Below are 14692 nucleotides of genomic sequence, written 5' to 3'. Positions count from 1 at the left end.
GATGATGTATGAGATTGAGGTGGAATGGATGGACAAAGAAAGGATGTTGAATGTTGGAGGGGAGAGCGAGGCTTATATCTTGTGGTTGAGGCTGGGCGAGGCTGCTTACCCCGCAAACCACTTGACGCTGATAGGCGTGCGGCCATCTGACAGCGAGGCAACAACGGATGCCTGCTAATAGGCAAAGACCCTAGCCCGGGTCGGTGCCTGGTGGCGTTACATGAGTCATTTCAGCCGTGTTGTCCGGAGAACTGGTCCGACTGTGTCAAAGAGTCAAAGATGTTGAATGCGTTGGCTGCGCGATGAGATGAAAGTCTGCTATTGGATACATTGAGGTTAGATAAGATAATATCTTTTGTCCCTTTCTTTTGTATTTCATACGACAACAAATCAGCGATAAAAAAAGTCTGCCTATAGGCCTACCTGTTCTCATGGAGGACAACACACTCATACACTCATTATACCATCAGGATTAACAATCAAATCGACATCCAATCTACTAGATCAAGGTCGTGTATGGAAGAAGAATCTTGCAATGCGCCAGATCCGGCAGCATCGAGGGTGCGAGCGGAGGGTACTGAAGGTTGGCGATCTGCGGGCTGTATGTGTTGTATTCCGGCCAGGACCAGTTGGCAAAGAAGTCCAACGTCGTGTTATACCCGCGAGCCTGCAGATAATCGGTTTTCGTGTTGGGGTTGCCCGTGCGAGCAAACGATGCCCACATGTCTTGGACTGCGTTGGTGTAGTAGACGTCTTCGGCCACCCGGATGGGCTGGTCAAACAGATATGCTGTGCCAAACACTTCATACAGATCGCTCGAATGGCACCGGTAATAAGGAGTCTCGGGCTTTCCAACGGGAAACGTGCACAGATTGTAGTAGTCATAATACGAAAGTGCATATCCCCGATGCATGACGTAGATCCACTGCACGTCGAATGCGCTGACGGCAGCGCCGATCTGATGAAGCTCATATCCCAGACACGTGATCTGCGCGTCTGTGGCAACGTTGATACTTGCGTTGTAGACATCCGAGAAGGTTTTGGCAAGGTCACTGGTATAGTTGCTGGCATAGCCATCGATCTGCCACTGTCCCGAGGTCACGATGGCCTGAGCCTGATCGTGAGTAATCTGGGAGTCGTTCAGCAGAATCTCCAGGTTCTCCTCGAAGCTGGTGACATTGGGATTCAGAACTGTTTCAAGCAGGGACTGCGCTTCTTCGACCATGTGTCCGCTCAGATACTTAATTTTCCGACTGATCAGGGGCTGGCCCTTCGCCACTTGGGCCCAGGGCATGTCGAGCACGTAGTTCCCATCGACGATACTTTCCCAGGAAGTAAGCTCACTGTACGTTAGGTTGAGTAACGTCTCCGCAGGGAGTTCCTGCAAGCACTGTAACCGTTCCCAGCCAGTGCTGTTGCAGTATTGGTTGAGCACAGGCACGTTTGTGGCAGCGGCTTTCTCGGGGTACGTGTCATGGCCACGGCCAGCTGACTGGAGGATTACCCCGTTAAACAAGCCGTCACCATATGGAGACGTTAGTACGTCAATTACTGACCCACCGCCAGCAGACTGACCAAAGATGGTGACATTATTCGGATCACCACCAAAATCGGTAATGTGCTTCTGCACCCAATGCAAGGCAGAGAGCTTGTCAGTCAAGGCGAAGTTCCCAGGAATTATATCATCCCCGGTAGAGAGATAGCCGAAGATATTGAGCCGGTAGTTTGGAACGACAAGCACGACGTCAGAACGACTGACCAGACTGGCACCGTCAAAGGTGGAGTCCGTACCGGTTCCAGTGGTCTGGCCGCCGCCATGATACCAGAGCATGACCGGTTTCAGGGGTGCCGATGAATTAGCAGAAGGAAGGGAGGAGCTGTATACATTTAAGTATAAGCAGTCCTCGCTATTGCCCCAAGGATTCAACCCATAGGAGTCGCCATCAAACCAGCCGTATTGAAGACAGCCAGCGCTATAGCGAGTTGCGTTGACATAACTTCCGTTCCAGTCCTCGGCATAACGGAACCGTAGAGCGTCGACAGGCGGCTTGGCGAAAGGTATTCCGATGAATCGGAAGGCCATGTGATCCCGAAGGCCTTCAAACACAGTGCCATTGCTCTGTATACTGACGGTAGGAAACTTGGAGTAATCCGTGTCCACGGTGCTGACAACGGGTGCGTTATTTGTGCAAAAGAATGCTGAAGCGGAGCTCGATGTGGACGCCGTGCCCTGGGAGTTCACAGGGTCAGATGAAGAGCAGGACGACCAAAAAGTTTGGTTTTCGTTGATTATCCCCAAGTACTGCTGGTAGGAGAACTCATATGCGTAGTCCGAGAAGTCCTTGCAGTCCAAGAGGGTCTCATTGTATGCCTCACAGATGCTGGCTGCAACAGAGTAGCTGTCAGGGTTGTTGATGAATAGTGCACTTGGCCTCGTCCCATGTGAAGACCAGTTGCCATTGTTATGGAAGAAAATAGTCAAGTCATTGCTGGAGGGTTCGACATCGGCAGCACTCACCAGCGCAAGATAAAAGACGCCGGTGAGTGCTAATGCCCACGAAGAAGGTTTCTGCATTTTGTGCAGTGAGTATTAAAGAGTAGAAGGCTGTTCTTGACAGTGAGTGGTGGACAGGAGAGCCATCCTGGCCGACGCTTGGGTATTTATACACCTACTTCGCTGGATTCCCCGCTTCCTTTAGATCCTTCCAGCAGGGCAGCATACCGTGACAGCCAGTCTCAGAAGCAGAAAGCTTGTACTTCGTATCTTTGCAGCAAACATCTTCTAGTACTGCAACAGGACCGCTCCTCGGCATTCATTCGTGCGGGGAAGGTCATCAGTTTGGAATAGATACGGCAGATGGCAGTGGCCTGGTGCCCAACGGAGGATTTGCTTTTGAGTTAAAACAATCAAAGTGGCTAGGCGAAGTATCATAGGTTGCCAAACTCCAACGGAGAAGGCCAGAGCGCTCTCTAGATACATCAAGCTATGGTAGTCCGATGAGCTTGACCCCCACGTTTGTAAGTACAGGCTTAAACGCTTTCGGAAACGTAGGCAGACTACCCGGGTTGCAGTCAGCCCAGTCGCAAATGGGGGCTGGAGTTGGTTAGTCGATCATCCTCTGTATTGGGCGATGTGCTCTAGATTGGCTCTAGGGCTACTGATCCCTATCCCCGTGGGGTTGACGGGTCGGATCATCTCCGCGTCATGGCTAAGAGCTCGGCATGTTTGCTTCCCATCCCGAGGGAGTGGGCAGGATATCTCAGATAGGTTGGGCAGTGGCTCTTCATGTTGTTTTGAATTGAGTCTCGTTCTTGTCCATATTATATGGATAGACTGTCTGCCTGCGTCAGTTCCTTTAGTCTGTGGTATCAGCATATTCTTGACCCCGCATCTCATAGCATAAGATTTCTAGGTAGAAAGCTGCAAGATTTTCGCGCTAGCTCGTCCAAGCCGTCCTGTCCGCCATGTATCCTGCCAGAAGACTGGATAACCCGGATCGATTTGCGGAGATTAGTACAGAAGCGTCAGTCTTGAGGTACTTGGTCATGCACTCGCGCGGGGATCATGCAATGCTGACAGCGGGTGGGGTGAGCATCTGCAATTGAGAATCTGTAAAAGTTTGGTTGCCTTTCGATGCAGGGGTGAACTTGACGGGCTTGTGTGAGGAGACTGAGTCGTTGAGAAAGTGAGAAATGAAGAAGGCGACAGAAGAGGCCCGATCAGGTGAAGAGCTAGTCCTCATTGGGAAGACATATCGTCAACACATGACTACTCAAGCTTGGGTATCAGTCATGAGCATGTTGCCTGTTGCTGGATAGTGAAAATTGATATAGAGATGGCCGGTTCTTCTTTATCCTCCATGAGCATGCTGTTGCTTGTGCAGCCTTGCTTGAAGTGGGTGTTCCGAAAACCCGAGAAACAGACATGTCTCCATGCACCCTACTGATGCGGATACTGCAGTGAGGAAAACCACTGCGCAAGCCGATGGATTCCTCCAAAACAAGACCTCAGTGCGGGGTGATATCTGACAGAGTTATGCAGTACATGAGCATAACAAATCTGGTGCATCAAACTCCAGCTGAGACGCTATCTGTCCATGACCCTTATCATGGCCCGTAGTGGAACCAAATCCAATCCCGACCAGACCTCGGTTGGACCGGCGCTTTGGTCTCTTGGTAAGCACGCACCTTGGAATCCGCATCCTATCTGCACTCAACTTGCAACTATCCTCTCACCCCTCTACGGAGAATTACCCCGCACGATGTTCTACCTTGTTTACCTTTACTACAAAGTCCTCATCACCGTCATTAGGTTCCTCGGCCCCAAAGGCATCAAGGCGACTCCCGATGACGTCTACCACATCCAGTCCCGCGACTCCGGTCGGACCATCAAAGTCCACGCATACCGAAATGCATCCGCGTCCGCGTCCACCTCCAAGCCGACCCCTGTGCTGATCAACTTCCACGGAAGCGGGTGGGTGTTCTCCGTCCATGGCAGCGACGACGCATACTGCCGCGAAATGAGCCGCGAAACCGACCGGACGGTCCTCGATGTCCAGTACCGCCTGGCCCCCGAGAACCCGTTCCCCGCGGCACTCAACGACGCGGAGGATGTGTTGAAATGGGTTCTGGGACAGCCGGAGAAATTCGACGTCAGCCGGGTCTCGCTGTCGGGATTCAGCGCGGGAGGAAACCTTGCGCTCTCCACGGCTGCCAACCTGTTCCCCCAGGACACCCTTCACTCCGTCCTGGCGATGTATCCCGTCGTTGACATGCATACGGACATCGCGCAGAAAAGTGCGCCCGACCCGTCGGGCAAGCCGATTCCCGTTAGAATGGCAAGGATTTTCGACATATGTTATACGCATGGGGAGAGTGATCCTCGGGACCCGCGGATTTCCCCGCTTTATGCTAGTGCCGACCGATTTCCTGATCGGGTGATGATTGTTACTGCGGCCTGCGACAATCTGGCGCCCGAGGCGGAGGCCCTGGCGGAGAAAATCGAGAAGGCGCCCGGGAGTGAGAGGGAGGTGGTGCGGGTGCGAATGCCGAGCTGCAATCACGGGTGGGATAAGTCGGCGAAGAAGGGAACGGTGCAGTGGGATGCCAGAGAGAAGATGTACGCCATGGCGGCGGCGATGTTGTCGCGGTAAATACTGTACCTAGGTATCACCTGATCATTTCGAGCACATAGTAGCAAGTCAGCCCTTGCCAGTAAAAAATTCTCTCCTTTTTTCCCCCCTCCATCTGGTGATGCAACCGGTAAAATGCGGTGAGACAGGGCGTCACAACTCACGACTCACGACATCATCGATCAGACCACCACCCCCTCCTATCGAAAGTGGCCAGTAAGCGAGGAGGACCAGTGCCCGACCCCATCGGTTTGGACTTGATCCGCACGCTACTGGACGGTGAGGGAGAACCTGGCGAAGGGCAGGGTCCGGAGAAACGGCGTTCAGGAACAGTGGGCCGGCGGACCATCCTTATATATGAGGACTGGGTGGGATCTGAAGCGGCGGTGCCTGACCTTAAGCCATGGTGTTGCAGTGGCTGAAACCATGGCACTCTCCAGGGAGTTGCGTGTTGTTGACTTGACTTACGTTGTTTACTGCGTACTGTACGGAGTACACCGTACAGATACACTGCGGCAGCGGGTGACACCGGCGACCCTGCCCTGCCCTATGCCCTACTCGACCCGGTGGTCCAATCCGCGTGGCTGCTGGGTGCCTGGACCGTAGTAATTAATACACGGGTATTGTATCCACGGTTGGGTGCCTGAGTTTCGAGAGTTGACAGGTCCGGTCACAACAACAAACTCAGGCTGTCAGGAATTGCGTCCACGAGTCATGAGAGACTTATGACGGCTGACCACTGAGGCACTCCCTCACCGCAGCAGTATCTCATGGTGACACTACATAGGAACCACTACACACTATATGCCGATTACTCCTATCCATCCATCTACACTCTTCACGTTCCCATCAACCTGCTACGTACGGAGAAGTGGAGAGCCGGCCTCCGTCCTAATAATAATACTACTAATCAGAACTCGGTCAGGCGGGCCGTGGGTCGCAATAATAACCACAACGAACTTGAGGCCCAAATCAGGTTGTCGCTTTGGCTCTTTGGCTGGCGCTGTTGGCCCGCCTGCAGAGTAATCCGCCTTCTCATTAGCTCATTCCCTCTGCTCCTCCTGGCTCCTCCTGCTGCTCCGACCCGGCGACGAGTCGTCCTCCTCCTTTCCCTCGCCTGCTCCCATCCCGTCCGTCTCCTTCCAGAATTCGCCCCTCCCCGCAAGTCGGATGCTGCTCTTGAGCGCCTCCATCTCGTCCACCGTGCTTCTGGTAGTACTGTGGACGAGTCTGTTAGCGTCTCGCGACTCTCGTCCCTGAAACCCGAACGCTTCCCTCCCCTCTCCCACCCCCCTTTTTCCTATATCTTTTGCTGCCCCGCCCCCTTTCGGCTTGCGTCCTAGTAGCTTTGTTACTGTTAGCCTGCGAGCTTCGGATCCCGGCGAGCTCCATGTGTAATTGGCGATTCGGTCTATCTGCAATTGCATCATGGTGCTGACAGATTACCCCGGGATTGACGAGTCCCGGTACCGCAGTGAGGTCCTCCTGCTGCCCTCCGAGGAGTCGGAGACGTCGCATGAACAGAGGCTGGCCGACGAGGCCCGGGAGCTGGGGCTGAAAGTGCCGGAAGTCGAGGCGGTGGCGTCGCTGGCCGCATCGATTGCCTCCGGAATGGTGGATTTGTCCTCGTCCTCCCCGATTATTTCCTCCGGTTCCTCCACCGATCGCAATTCTACGTCCGACGTCACCCCGTCCCTCGAAGTGCCGCCAATCGATCTTCTTGCCTCCTCCCTCTCCGAGTTCACCGTGGCCTCCGAGCCCATCCCGGCCGGCAGTACCCGATCCTTCGGCTCGTTGTCGACTCGACCGACATCCTATAGCTCATGTGAGGGGAGACTAGCTCCGGGGCTGGACAACCTCACGGTGAGGACGCCGGGGAATCGACTGTCGATGTGGACCATTGCGTCGACGGATAAGAGAGAACGGAGAAAGTCAACAATCAAGTCAGCCATCGGAAAGATCCACTTCCGGAAGAAGAGGTCGCCCTCCGCAGTGCTTCTCCCGCCAGCCGCGCAGATCACCGTCGCCAAGGGTGAAAAGGGCGTCGAACGAGTATTCGTGGAGTCGAGACGATCCGAATCGCAAAACCCCGACTCCGCGGAGGAAGAAAACCAGGTCTTGAGGCTAGAAATTCCCGTCTTCGACAGCGAATCCCTGCAACGGAGCCAGGATGATACACAATTACGCCAGCTGCGCGAGTCTCAAGAGGCGGCAAGGGACCGACATGTGGCCTTTCAGGACGCATTCATGGCACAACTGCGACGAACTCAGCAATCTATTGTCACAGACCAGCTCGCGGCGAACAAGGTGGTGGAAGAAAAGAAGCGTGAAAAGGTATGTGCGTATGGTTTGTGGGGACGGTCCCGTTGCTGATTTGGATAGAATTCCGCCGATGCTGCTCGGATGGAAGAGCGACAGCTCACAGTGGAAATGGAGCAAATGCGCGAGTTTGAACGGGCCAAACTCAACTCCAGGACTCGCATCAAATACATGGAAGGGTACTTCAGCAATTCGAGCCCCCCGCCGTCGCCTGTATCCAGTGCGGGGGGGGACGTGGCACCGGCTCGCAAGTTCACCGCACAACACAAGGCCCAGCTGGCGCAGGAATTACACGACCACGACTCCATGGACCAGCTGCACGAGTCCAAGATCAAGGTGCTGCGCGACCGGCAGGAACTCCGCCTTCAGGAAGCTATCGAGAGGATGGAGCGCGAGCTGGACGAAATAATCGACAAACACGCACTGCAATTTGCGCAAATGCAGGCGAAGCATCAGCAAGAAGAATTAGACGTTGTACAAGCGTTTGAGGCGAAGAAGGTCCAGTTACGACATTGTTGGAACCTGGAAGAAGCGATCTTACGCAAGAAACTGGAGGTGCAGTACGAAAAGCCGTACGGGCCATTACCTCCGCTGTCGTTCAACGATTCGCATTACGAGACGCGCGACTCGGCCATCTGCGTGTCCGACCAGGCCGGAGCTACCAGCGGGGATGAGGGATCGGTGCACCAGAAGAGAGGCGGACAGGTGCTTTGATTACGACGTGATGCCCAAGTGATACCCTTTGCTATTTCCCCATCCTCGGTCTTGCATATATGCAGTTCCCACATACTAATGTTTTGTGTCATACCTTTTGTAATTAACTTCTTCTTCATCTCCCCATTCCCCCCTCCTGCTGATGCAGGATGCATACATACGACAGCTGCCTCATACGGGCTCATGTGCATAGCGTTGACCTTGGGTATACCCGTCTATAATAGATTTCTTTGTTTGCGTAGACATTTGGCAGGTGCAAATCCCGTAAAGTCCCATTATATCCAGCCAGGAGGCGTAATTCGCTAAGTCGCAATCGGAAAACACAAGAACAGTTATTTCACGACCATGCCTCACAGGATAGATTCATCACCCATGTCTCCATGATCAGACCCGTCCTCTCCATATCCCTGTTCAGACCCCTCCCCTCCATCTCCGTGTTCAGACCTATCTCCTCCCTCTTCACGCTCAGACAAGCCATGCTTCCTCAACCGATCAAACAACGTCTCCACCCTCCCATCCCCCCCTGTAATCACATCCTCCATCTCCTTATCTCTCCCATTATCCCCCAGTACCACCGCCCTCTCGACGACGCCAGTACTCGAGATCTTAAACCTCCCGACGCGACCATCCTCCCACTCCAAGCGGACATACACCGCCTCCAGCGCCGTCGGCCCCAGCGACACAATTCCCAGGTCATTCTTCGCGATGCGCGTCTCCTCGCCGACCCCAGCCGCAGCACCCAGAATATCCCTCTCCCAACCCCCCTCCTCATCCTCCTCAAATCCGGCCGCATCGTCATCAACTCCGCGTCTCACCACCCCCAACTTCTCCCTCAGATACCGCACCGCATCGCACCGCAAATGCCACACAACCAACTGTTTGCGCACCTCGCGCACAAACCCCTTCAAATCCTGTTTCTTGGGCTTGTATTTCCAGGGCTTCAGCTGCGCCTCCGCCTCCGCCTCCACCTCCTCTCCGTCAACGGTAGTAGTCGGCACCTTACTGCGCGGCAAATACCCCCTCTCCAACCCCCCTACATCCACCACAGCCGGCACGGTATGCCGGTGCACACTAACCTCCTTCTTCCCCTCCCTATTCGTCCCCGTGCGCAGCAGAATGTAATACGGTTTCGTGTACGTCCCGTCCCGCAGACCGATATCGATCCTCACGCCGAGAAGGTTCGGCGTGTCTGCTGTGGGGGAGGGATCTTTGAAGGGGAAGGTGGTCGTGGAAAAGCCGATGCGGTGGTGGTTGGTTCGCGCGTGCGCGCTGCTGGATTGTAGCAGCGGGGAGATTTCGGCCCATTGCTGGGTTTGCTGCTGGTGTTGGGATTGGGCGGAGGGGGGTGATTGGGGGTGCGCTTTTGTGGCGAGACGTTGCAGGGGCCGCGAGGCGAGGATGCTCGAGCTGAGGATTCGGCGGCGGTGTTGGAGGGTGCGGACTGTTTTGGGTTAGGATTGGTGGGGGATGGGGAGGGGAGGGGAGGGGAGGGGAGGGGGACGGACTTTCTGCGCGGATGGTGGAGATCTCCGAGTCGAGGTCGTCGTCTTCCATTTTGGATGCGATGGGATGGGATGGTGGTGGTGTGGTGGTGTTTTGTTCGTGATGCGGTCTTGATGCGACGGACGGTCTGGTGTGGAGGTGGAGATGATGTTTGGCGGTGTTTGTTGACAGGCGCGGTGTCACGTGATGGGAATCCGTGCGCTGCGTGGCGGCTCATGGATTGTTGCGGTGCGATTGGCGGAGGACATCCTGGTCTTTGATCTCCGGGGTTGGCTCGGGCGATCCTGCGCCGTACTTGGCTCGTCGCTTTGTTGATTATTCAGGACTCGGCGACCTATTGAGGGTGGAATTGGGTGGATTATTCTATAGATATGGGCGGTATAAATGTAGAGGCAGACCTGTCACACTGTCACACCAGAGGGCTTGTTGGGGATAGCAGGTTTTTCACACAGATTGATTATCGATCAAGATAGATAGCATCTGGAAGCCAAACCCAAACCCAAACCCAGAAAAGGAGACCCTTCATGCGTGTCATTAATAATGCCCCCCGACCAATCAGCGCCCCCACCCAGCGGTTCCAGATCCCATGAGAAACGGCGGCCGTCTTGAGGCCAGCTTGCCTCAAGCTCCAGTCCCCATCTCGCCCTCTCCACCGCGTCGAATGGCCGGATGGATGCATCATCCCGGCTCTGCTCCAGTCCCTCCCTCGCCTCCCTCGCCCCCCTCGCCTGCGCCCCTTTTCTCCGCACCCTCCTCGTCCCTCCATGTTCCTGCGGACCCCTACACTGCCCCCGATCATCCTTCTTCCACCGCGGATCGTCCTCAGGAGGTGGAACTCCAGTCTCTAGCATGCAGCACCGGCACGCGTGAAACTGAACACGGCCATTTCCTTCATTACACAGACCACCACTTACCCTCCGATCGACCCGGAGATCCCGCTTGTCTGTCTTCAACAGAATCAGACCCCGACCCAGACTCCGACTCTTCCCACCTCTTACACTCGTTGCTCCCTCCTGACGCCTCCTCCTCCCGCCGTGGCAAATCACCGATGAAGCGCAAAGGCCGCACGGTCTCGAAACGCACCTCGAAGCCATCCCTCACCATCGCAACCGGCCAGAACGGCTACGCGAGCGAGGGCATGGATTCCTCCATCGAGATGCGAAAGAGGGACACCTCCGTCGAATCCAACTCGACGCGGGCCAACCGCCTCATGTCGCGTCCGAGTTTCTCCCTCGACCAGGATCCTCCCATCGCACCCCCCCAGACCCCCGCCATGACGACCACCTCGTTCGCCAACCTCCCCGCCAGCGACCGGCGGAACTTCATGCTGCTGTGTGTGCTATACTTCCTCCAGGGTATCCCCATGGGGCTGGCCACCGGCTCCGTGCCGTTCCTCCTGAAGCCGTACCTGTCGTACGGGCAGATCGGTGTCTTCTCGCTCGCATCCTATCCCTACTCACTTAAACTGCTGTGGAGTCCCATCGTTGACGCAATGTGGAGTCGGAGGTTCGGCCGACGCAAGAGTTGGATCACACCCGTGCAGGTTATCGCAGGACTGGCCATGATCTACCTGGGCGGACGCATCGAGGAGATGATGAAGGCGGCCGGGGCCAATGGCGGCGCAGGCGTGTGGAATTTCACATACTGGTGGTTCATGCTGGTGTTCTTCTGCGCCACGCAGGATATTGCCGTGGACGGGTGGGCCATCACGCTCATGTCGCCCCCGAATATCTCCTACGCGTCGACCGCGCAGACGGTGGGCCTGACCGCCGGTCACTTCCTGTCGTACACCGTGTTCCTGGCCTTCAACTCGGCGGACTTCGCCAACCGTTGGTTCCGCGCCATCCCGGCCGAAGGGGGCCTGCTGTCGCTGGGCACGTACCTGAAGTTCTGGGGCTGGGCGTACATCGTGGTGACCTCTCTCCTGGCGGTCATGAAGAAGGAAGACCGGACGCACGAGCGCGACAGCATCATGGACGTGTACCGCAGCATGTGGAGCGTGCTGAAGCTGAAGCACGTGCACACGATCATCTTGGTGCATCTGATTGCCAAGATCGGGTTCCAGGCCAACGACGGCGTGACCAGCTTGAAGCTGTTGGACAAGGGTTTCGGCCAGGACAACATGGCGCTGGTGGTGCTGATCGACTTCCCGTTTGAAATCGGGCTTGGGTACTACGCCGGCAAGTGGTCGACAGAATACACGGCAATGCGGCTGTGGTGCTGGGCATTCGCCGGCCGGCTGGTGGCGGCTGTTCTAGCCCAGATCACCGTGATGATTTACCCTGCGGCCGACCAGATTCCAATGTGGTATCTCCTGACCGTAATCGGCGAGCACATCTTCTCGACATTCATGAACACAGTGATGTTCGTGGCCGTGTCCGCCTTCCACGCACGCATTGCCGACCCCAGCATCGGCGGAACCTACATGACGATGCTGGCAACGTAAGCCTCCCCCACCCTCCACAAACAACCCACACCCACTAACACCACCACCAGTGTCTCGAACCTTGGCGGTACTTTCCCACGATACTTCATCCTCAAGCTCGTAGACATGTTCACCGAGGCGACGTGCGTGCCTCCAACCGTCCCCCCCGCCCTCGACACCCTAAAGGGCGACCTCGTCACCGAGGCCTTCTCCTGTGCCCTGGAACCGGACCGCGCCCTCTGCCTCAACGGCGGCGGCACCTGCAACGTCCAGCACGACGGCTACTACACGACGAACATCATCTGTGTGTTGATCGGGGCGGTGACCTTTGTGTTCTTCATCAAGCCTGCCGTTCTCAAGCTGCAGGCCCTTCCATTGCGCGCCTGGAGATTGACCCCGGCCACTAGACACTAGCGCATTTGTATTTATAGCCACATTTACAGTAGAACGCATACGAGCACGATGTATACCGATCCAGGCGTTTAGGGATTTCATGTATCTAGGCATGACTGCTTGTGCAACGGTTCGCGGGTGGTCATTCGGCTGTTGGGTCGGATGCCTGCATTAGTGTTGTTAATCCCCTACTCCCGCTTATGCGGGTGGAGGCGCTCTATAGTATCTACCTATCCCTTGGCTATTGCAGAACACGTTTAGTGCTGTATGTTCTCTACACCTAGATACTTTCTGTAGCATTAGTATATATATATATATATATATATATATAGCTCTGCTATTCAAGTTGGATAGGTAGCCAATTAGGACCTATGCTTGGGTTGGTTAATTGGATTTTATTGATTGATGTAGAGTAGGGCAGAGCGAGAGGGAGGGCTCACGCCGGGCCCTGCGATGTCCGAGTCAAGCTGGATCTCCCGGGGGTGCTCGGAGCAGTTGTAATGACAGGTAGACATTTTGGGGGACTTGATGAGGTCGTGTTTATTTGGGTATGTATGTCTGTCTCTCTTGGTTACTGCACGTTTCAAAGGTGGGATGGGGTGGGATGCCAGTTATATATATAGTACTAAAATCCTTGATGACGGGCTTCTCTTGCGTGACGGTTTCGTCAGGGATTATACCTATGTTTCCATCCCGAAGAGGCTTGTCTGGGGACCATGTATTGTGAGATAGCGTATGGTATGCTTATTTCCAAGTCATTCACAGCTCTTCAAGTCTCATTTCATTAACACGATAACCACTTGGCGTACGTATATAGGGTCCACGGCAGCCTGCGACTCGGTATTAGAGAAAGCAGAACCACCGAGATGAACGTCAATTGCAAGATGTTGCTCCATCCTTGAATCTTAGATCCGGAATCAGCATAAAACCACCCCTCTTGCATCAGACCAACCCAAAACACCAATGTAGGACAGACAGTGACAGGTATACAAACTGTCTGGATGGATCTCGGCAAGGCAGGACAGACTGCACTTACGTCTTAGAACAGCCCCTGTGTCCTCACATGGGTAAGGTCGATCCAAAGCTGACTATAAGACTACCCTGGGCGCAGTACTACCATGTATCAAGACAATGGGGTATTTTTATAACACTGGCGCGATTTTAGGTCTGCATATAAGTTAGTAAGGCCCTGTGTTACAGCGGGCCGTTCCCCGCGTTTTTTTGCGTCTCCTGCAGTCCTGCTGATATCTGCAGTTGGGGAGAGGGTTGAGGAGGAAATTTAATTGGGATTGCATTAAAGATCAGAATAAAAGGAAGACTTGTCAATAATTTCCATAAATCCACCCATTGAAGACGGCAATGTTTCCAACTATCAGGATTAGAGAAATACCAACCCCTCTCGCTCAGGGACCGAGATAAAGGTAAAGAGGAACAAGAAATAAATCTGCCACTGACCGAGTTTATCAGACTAGACAAATCCCCACTAAACGGAAATATTCTTCATCCACCAGACAAATATTCACGCCCTCAATCCAAAAACCCAAGTCATCCGGCGGCTGTGCCAAAGCGGCCCTTGGTAACCCGGCCAGTCTGTTCCACTGTGTAACCCGACCCAGGGCCATCTGCGCGACCCTGTCATATGAGGCATAAGTAACAAAAGTAACGCAACGCAGCCCAGTCAGTCTGCACAAACCTGCACGTGTCCATTAGGGGGTGATGTGAAGCACTAGCGTACCACACTGTGCCTGATCGGCAGTATATATAGGGTAGAGCGATCTCCCTCCCTCTGCTCCGCATCCCCCACCTATTTCCCTCCATCCATCCATCCATCCGTCCCCAAAGGCAAAGCCGAATCCAACAGAACATGCATCTTCCGCTTCTACCAGCCCTAACAGCCCTGCTTCTCCTTCCTGGAGCACTCTCGGAGGCTCTTCGTCCGCGAAATGTACATTTCCCTCCTTCCCTCCCTTTCTACTTCCTATCCATGATGCTCGGAAATTTAAATTTGAAAGAATGGCCATGTTACTTACTTACTTATTTACTTACTTACTTACTTACTTACTCTACTTGATTGTTTGCTTAGTGGGACCTCCGCCTCTTCAAACCAGGCTGCAACCCCAACTCGACCAGTTTCGATCTCTCGCTGTTTCACGCGCAGGGCGTCACCGCGACAGATGGATGTAGTGTGCTCGATTCGGGCCTGAAT

At 54.6% G+C, this 14692-nt stretch overlaps 6 protein-coding genes across 6 annotated transcripts; 4 read left to right on the top strand and 2 right to left on the bottom strand.

Moving 5' to 3' along the window:
- Positions 1-322: 322 nt before the first annotated feature.
- Positions 323-2853, bottom strand: BO70DRAFT_20273 (carboxylesterase). Its single transcript, XM_025538606.1, has one exon. It carries the CDS (start codon positions 2573-2575, stop codon positions 500-502), a length of 2076 nt encoding a protein of 691 aa, XP_025404588.1. The 5' UTR covers positions 2576-2853; the 3' UTR covers positions 323-499.
- A 1006-nt stretch (positions 2854-3859) lies between these two features.
- On the top strand, positions 3860-5219 carry BO70DRAFT_357975 (putative esterase/lipase). Its single transcript, XM_025542179.1, has one exon. The coding sequence runs from the start codon at positions 4110-4112 to the stop codon at positions 5151-5153; it is 1044 nt and encodes a 347-aa protein (XP_025404587.1). The 5' UTR covers positions 3860-4109; the 3' UTR covers positions 5154-5219.
- Positions 5220-5820: 601 nt separating this feature from the next.
- Positions 5821-6650, top strand: BO70DRAFT_20384 (uncharacterized protein). The gene is made up of 2 exons (XM_025538618.1): positions 5821-6526; positions 6608-6650. The coding sequence occupies exon 1, from the start codon at positions 5903-5905 to the stop codon at positions 6473-6475; it is 573 nt and encodes a 190-aa protein (XP_025404586.1). The 5' UTR covers positions 5821-5902; the 3' UTR covers positions 6476-6526; positions 6608-6650.
- On the top strand, positions 6561-8404 carry BO70DRAFT_376438 (uncharacterized protein; the record flags this gene model as incomplete). The annotated part of the gene is made up of 2 exons (XM_025545130.1): positions 6561-7466; positions 7515-8404. 2 exons carry the CDS (start codon positions 6561-6563, stop codon positions 8163-8165), a joined length of 1557 nt encoding a protein of 518 aa, XP_025404585.1. The 3' UTR covers positions 8166-8404.
- A 1-nt stretch (position 8405) lies between these two features.
- Positions 8406-9789, bottom strand: BO70DRAFT_376437 (uncharacterized protein). The gene is made up of 2 exons (XM_025545129.1): positions 9671-9789; positions 8406-9606 (listed from the first exon to the last, which is right to left on the bottom strand). Exons 1-2 carry the CDS (start codon positions 9717-9719, stop codon positions 8516-8518), a joined length of 1140 nt encoding a protein of 379 aa, XP_025404584.1. The 5' UTR covers positions 9720-9789; the 3' UTR covers positions 8406-8515.
- Positions 9790-10333: 544 nt separating this feature from the next.
- On the top strand, positions 10334-12736 carry BO70DRAFT_306533 (SD08430p). Its single transcript, XM_025540043.1, has 2 exons — positions 10334-12110; positions 12165-12736. Exons 1-2 carry the CDS (start codon positions 10342-10344, stop codon positions 12505-12507), a joined length of 2112 nt encoding a protein of 703 aa, XP_025404583.1. The 5' UTR covers positions 10334-10341; the 3' UTR covers positions 12508-12736.
- The last annotated feature ends 1956 nt before the right edge of the window (positions 12737-14692 follow it).

This window comes from Aspergillus heteromorphus, assembly GCF_003184545.1.
Source record: "Aspergillus heteromorphus CBS 117.55 chromosome Unknown BO70scaffold_1, whole genome shotgun sequence".
In the NCBI taxonomy this organism is placed as follows: Eukaryota; Fungi; Ascomycota; class Eurotiomycetes; order Eurotiales; family Aspergillaceae; genus Aspergillus; species Aspergillus heteromorphus.
Note: the sequence above shows the minus strand (reverse complement) of the source record. Positions and strands in the feature narration are given on the sequence as shown.

Coding starts and splice junctions, on each gene's coding strand:
- BO70DRAFT_20273 (XM_025538606.1), bottom strand. CDS start 2,575: ATGCAGAAACCTTCTTCGTGGGCATTAGCACTCACCGGCGTCTTTTAT.
- BO70DRAFT_357975 (XM_025542179.1), top strand. CDS start 4,110: ATGGCCCGTAGTGGAACCAAATCCAATCCCGACCAGACCTCGGTTGGA.
- BO70DRAFT_20384 (XM_025538618.1), top strand. CDS start 5,903: ATGGTGACACTACATAGGAACCACTACACACTATATGCCGATTACTCC.
- BO70DRAFT_376437 (XM_025545129.1), bottom strand. CDS start 9,719: ATGGAAGACGACGACCTCGACTCGGAGATCTCCACCATCCGCGCAGAA. Junction 9,607..9,670: donor CTCCACCATCCGCGCAGAAA/GTCCGTCCCCCT, acceptor AACCCAAAACAG/TCCGCACCCTCCAACACCGC.
- BO70DRAFT_306533 (XM_025540043.1), top strand. CDS start 10,342: ATGCATCATCCCGGCTCTGCTCCAGTCCCTCCCTCGCCTCCCTCGCCC. Junction 12,111..12,164: donor TACATGACGATGCTGGCAAC/GTAAGCCTCCCC, acceptor CACCACCACCAG/TGTCTCGAACCTTGGCGGTA.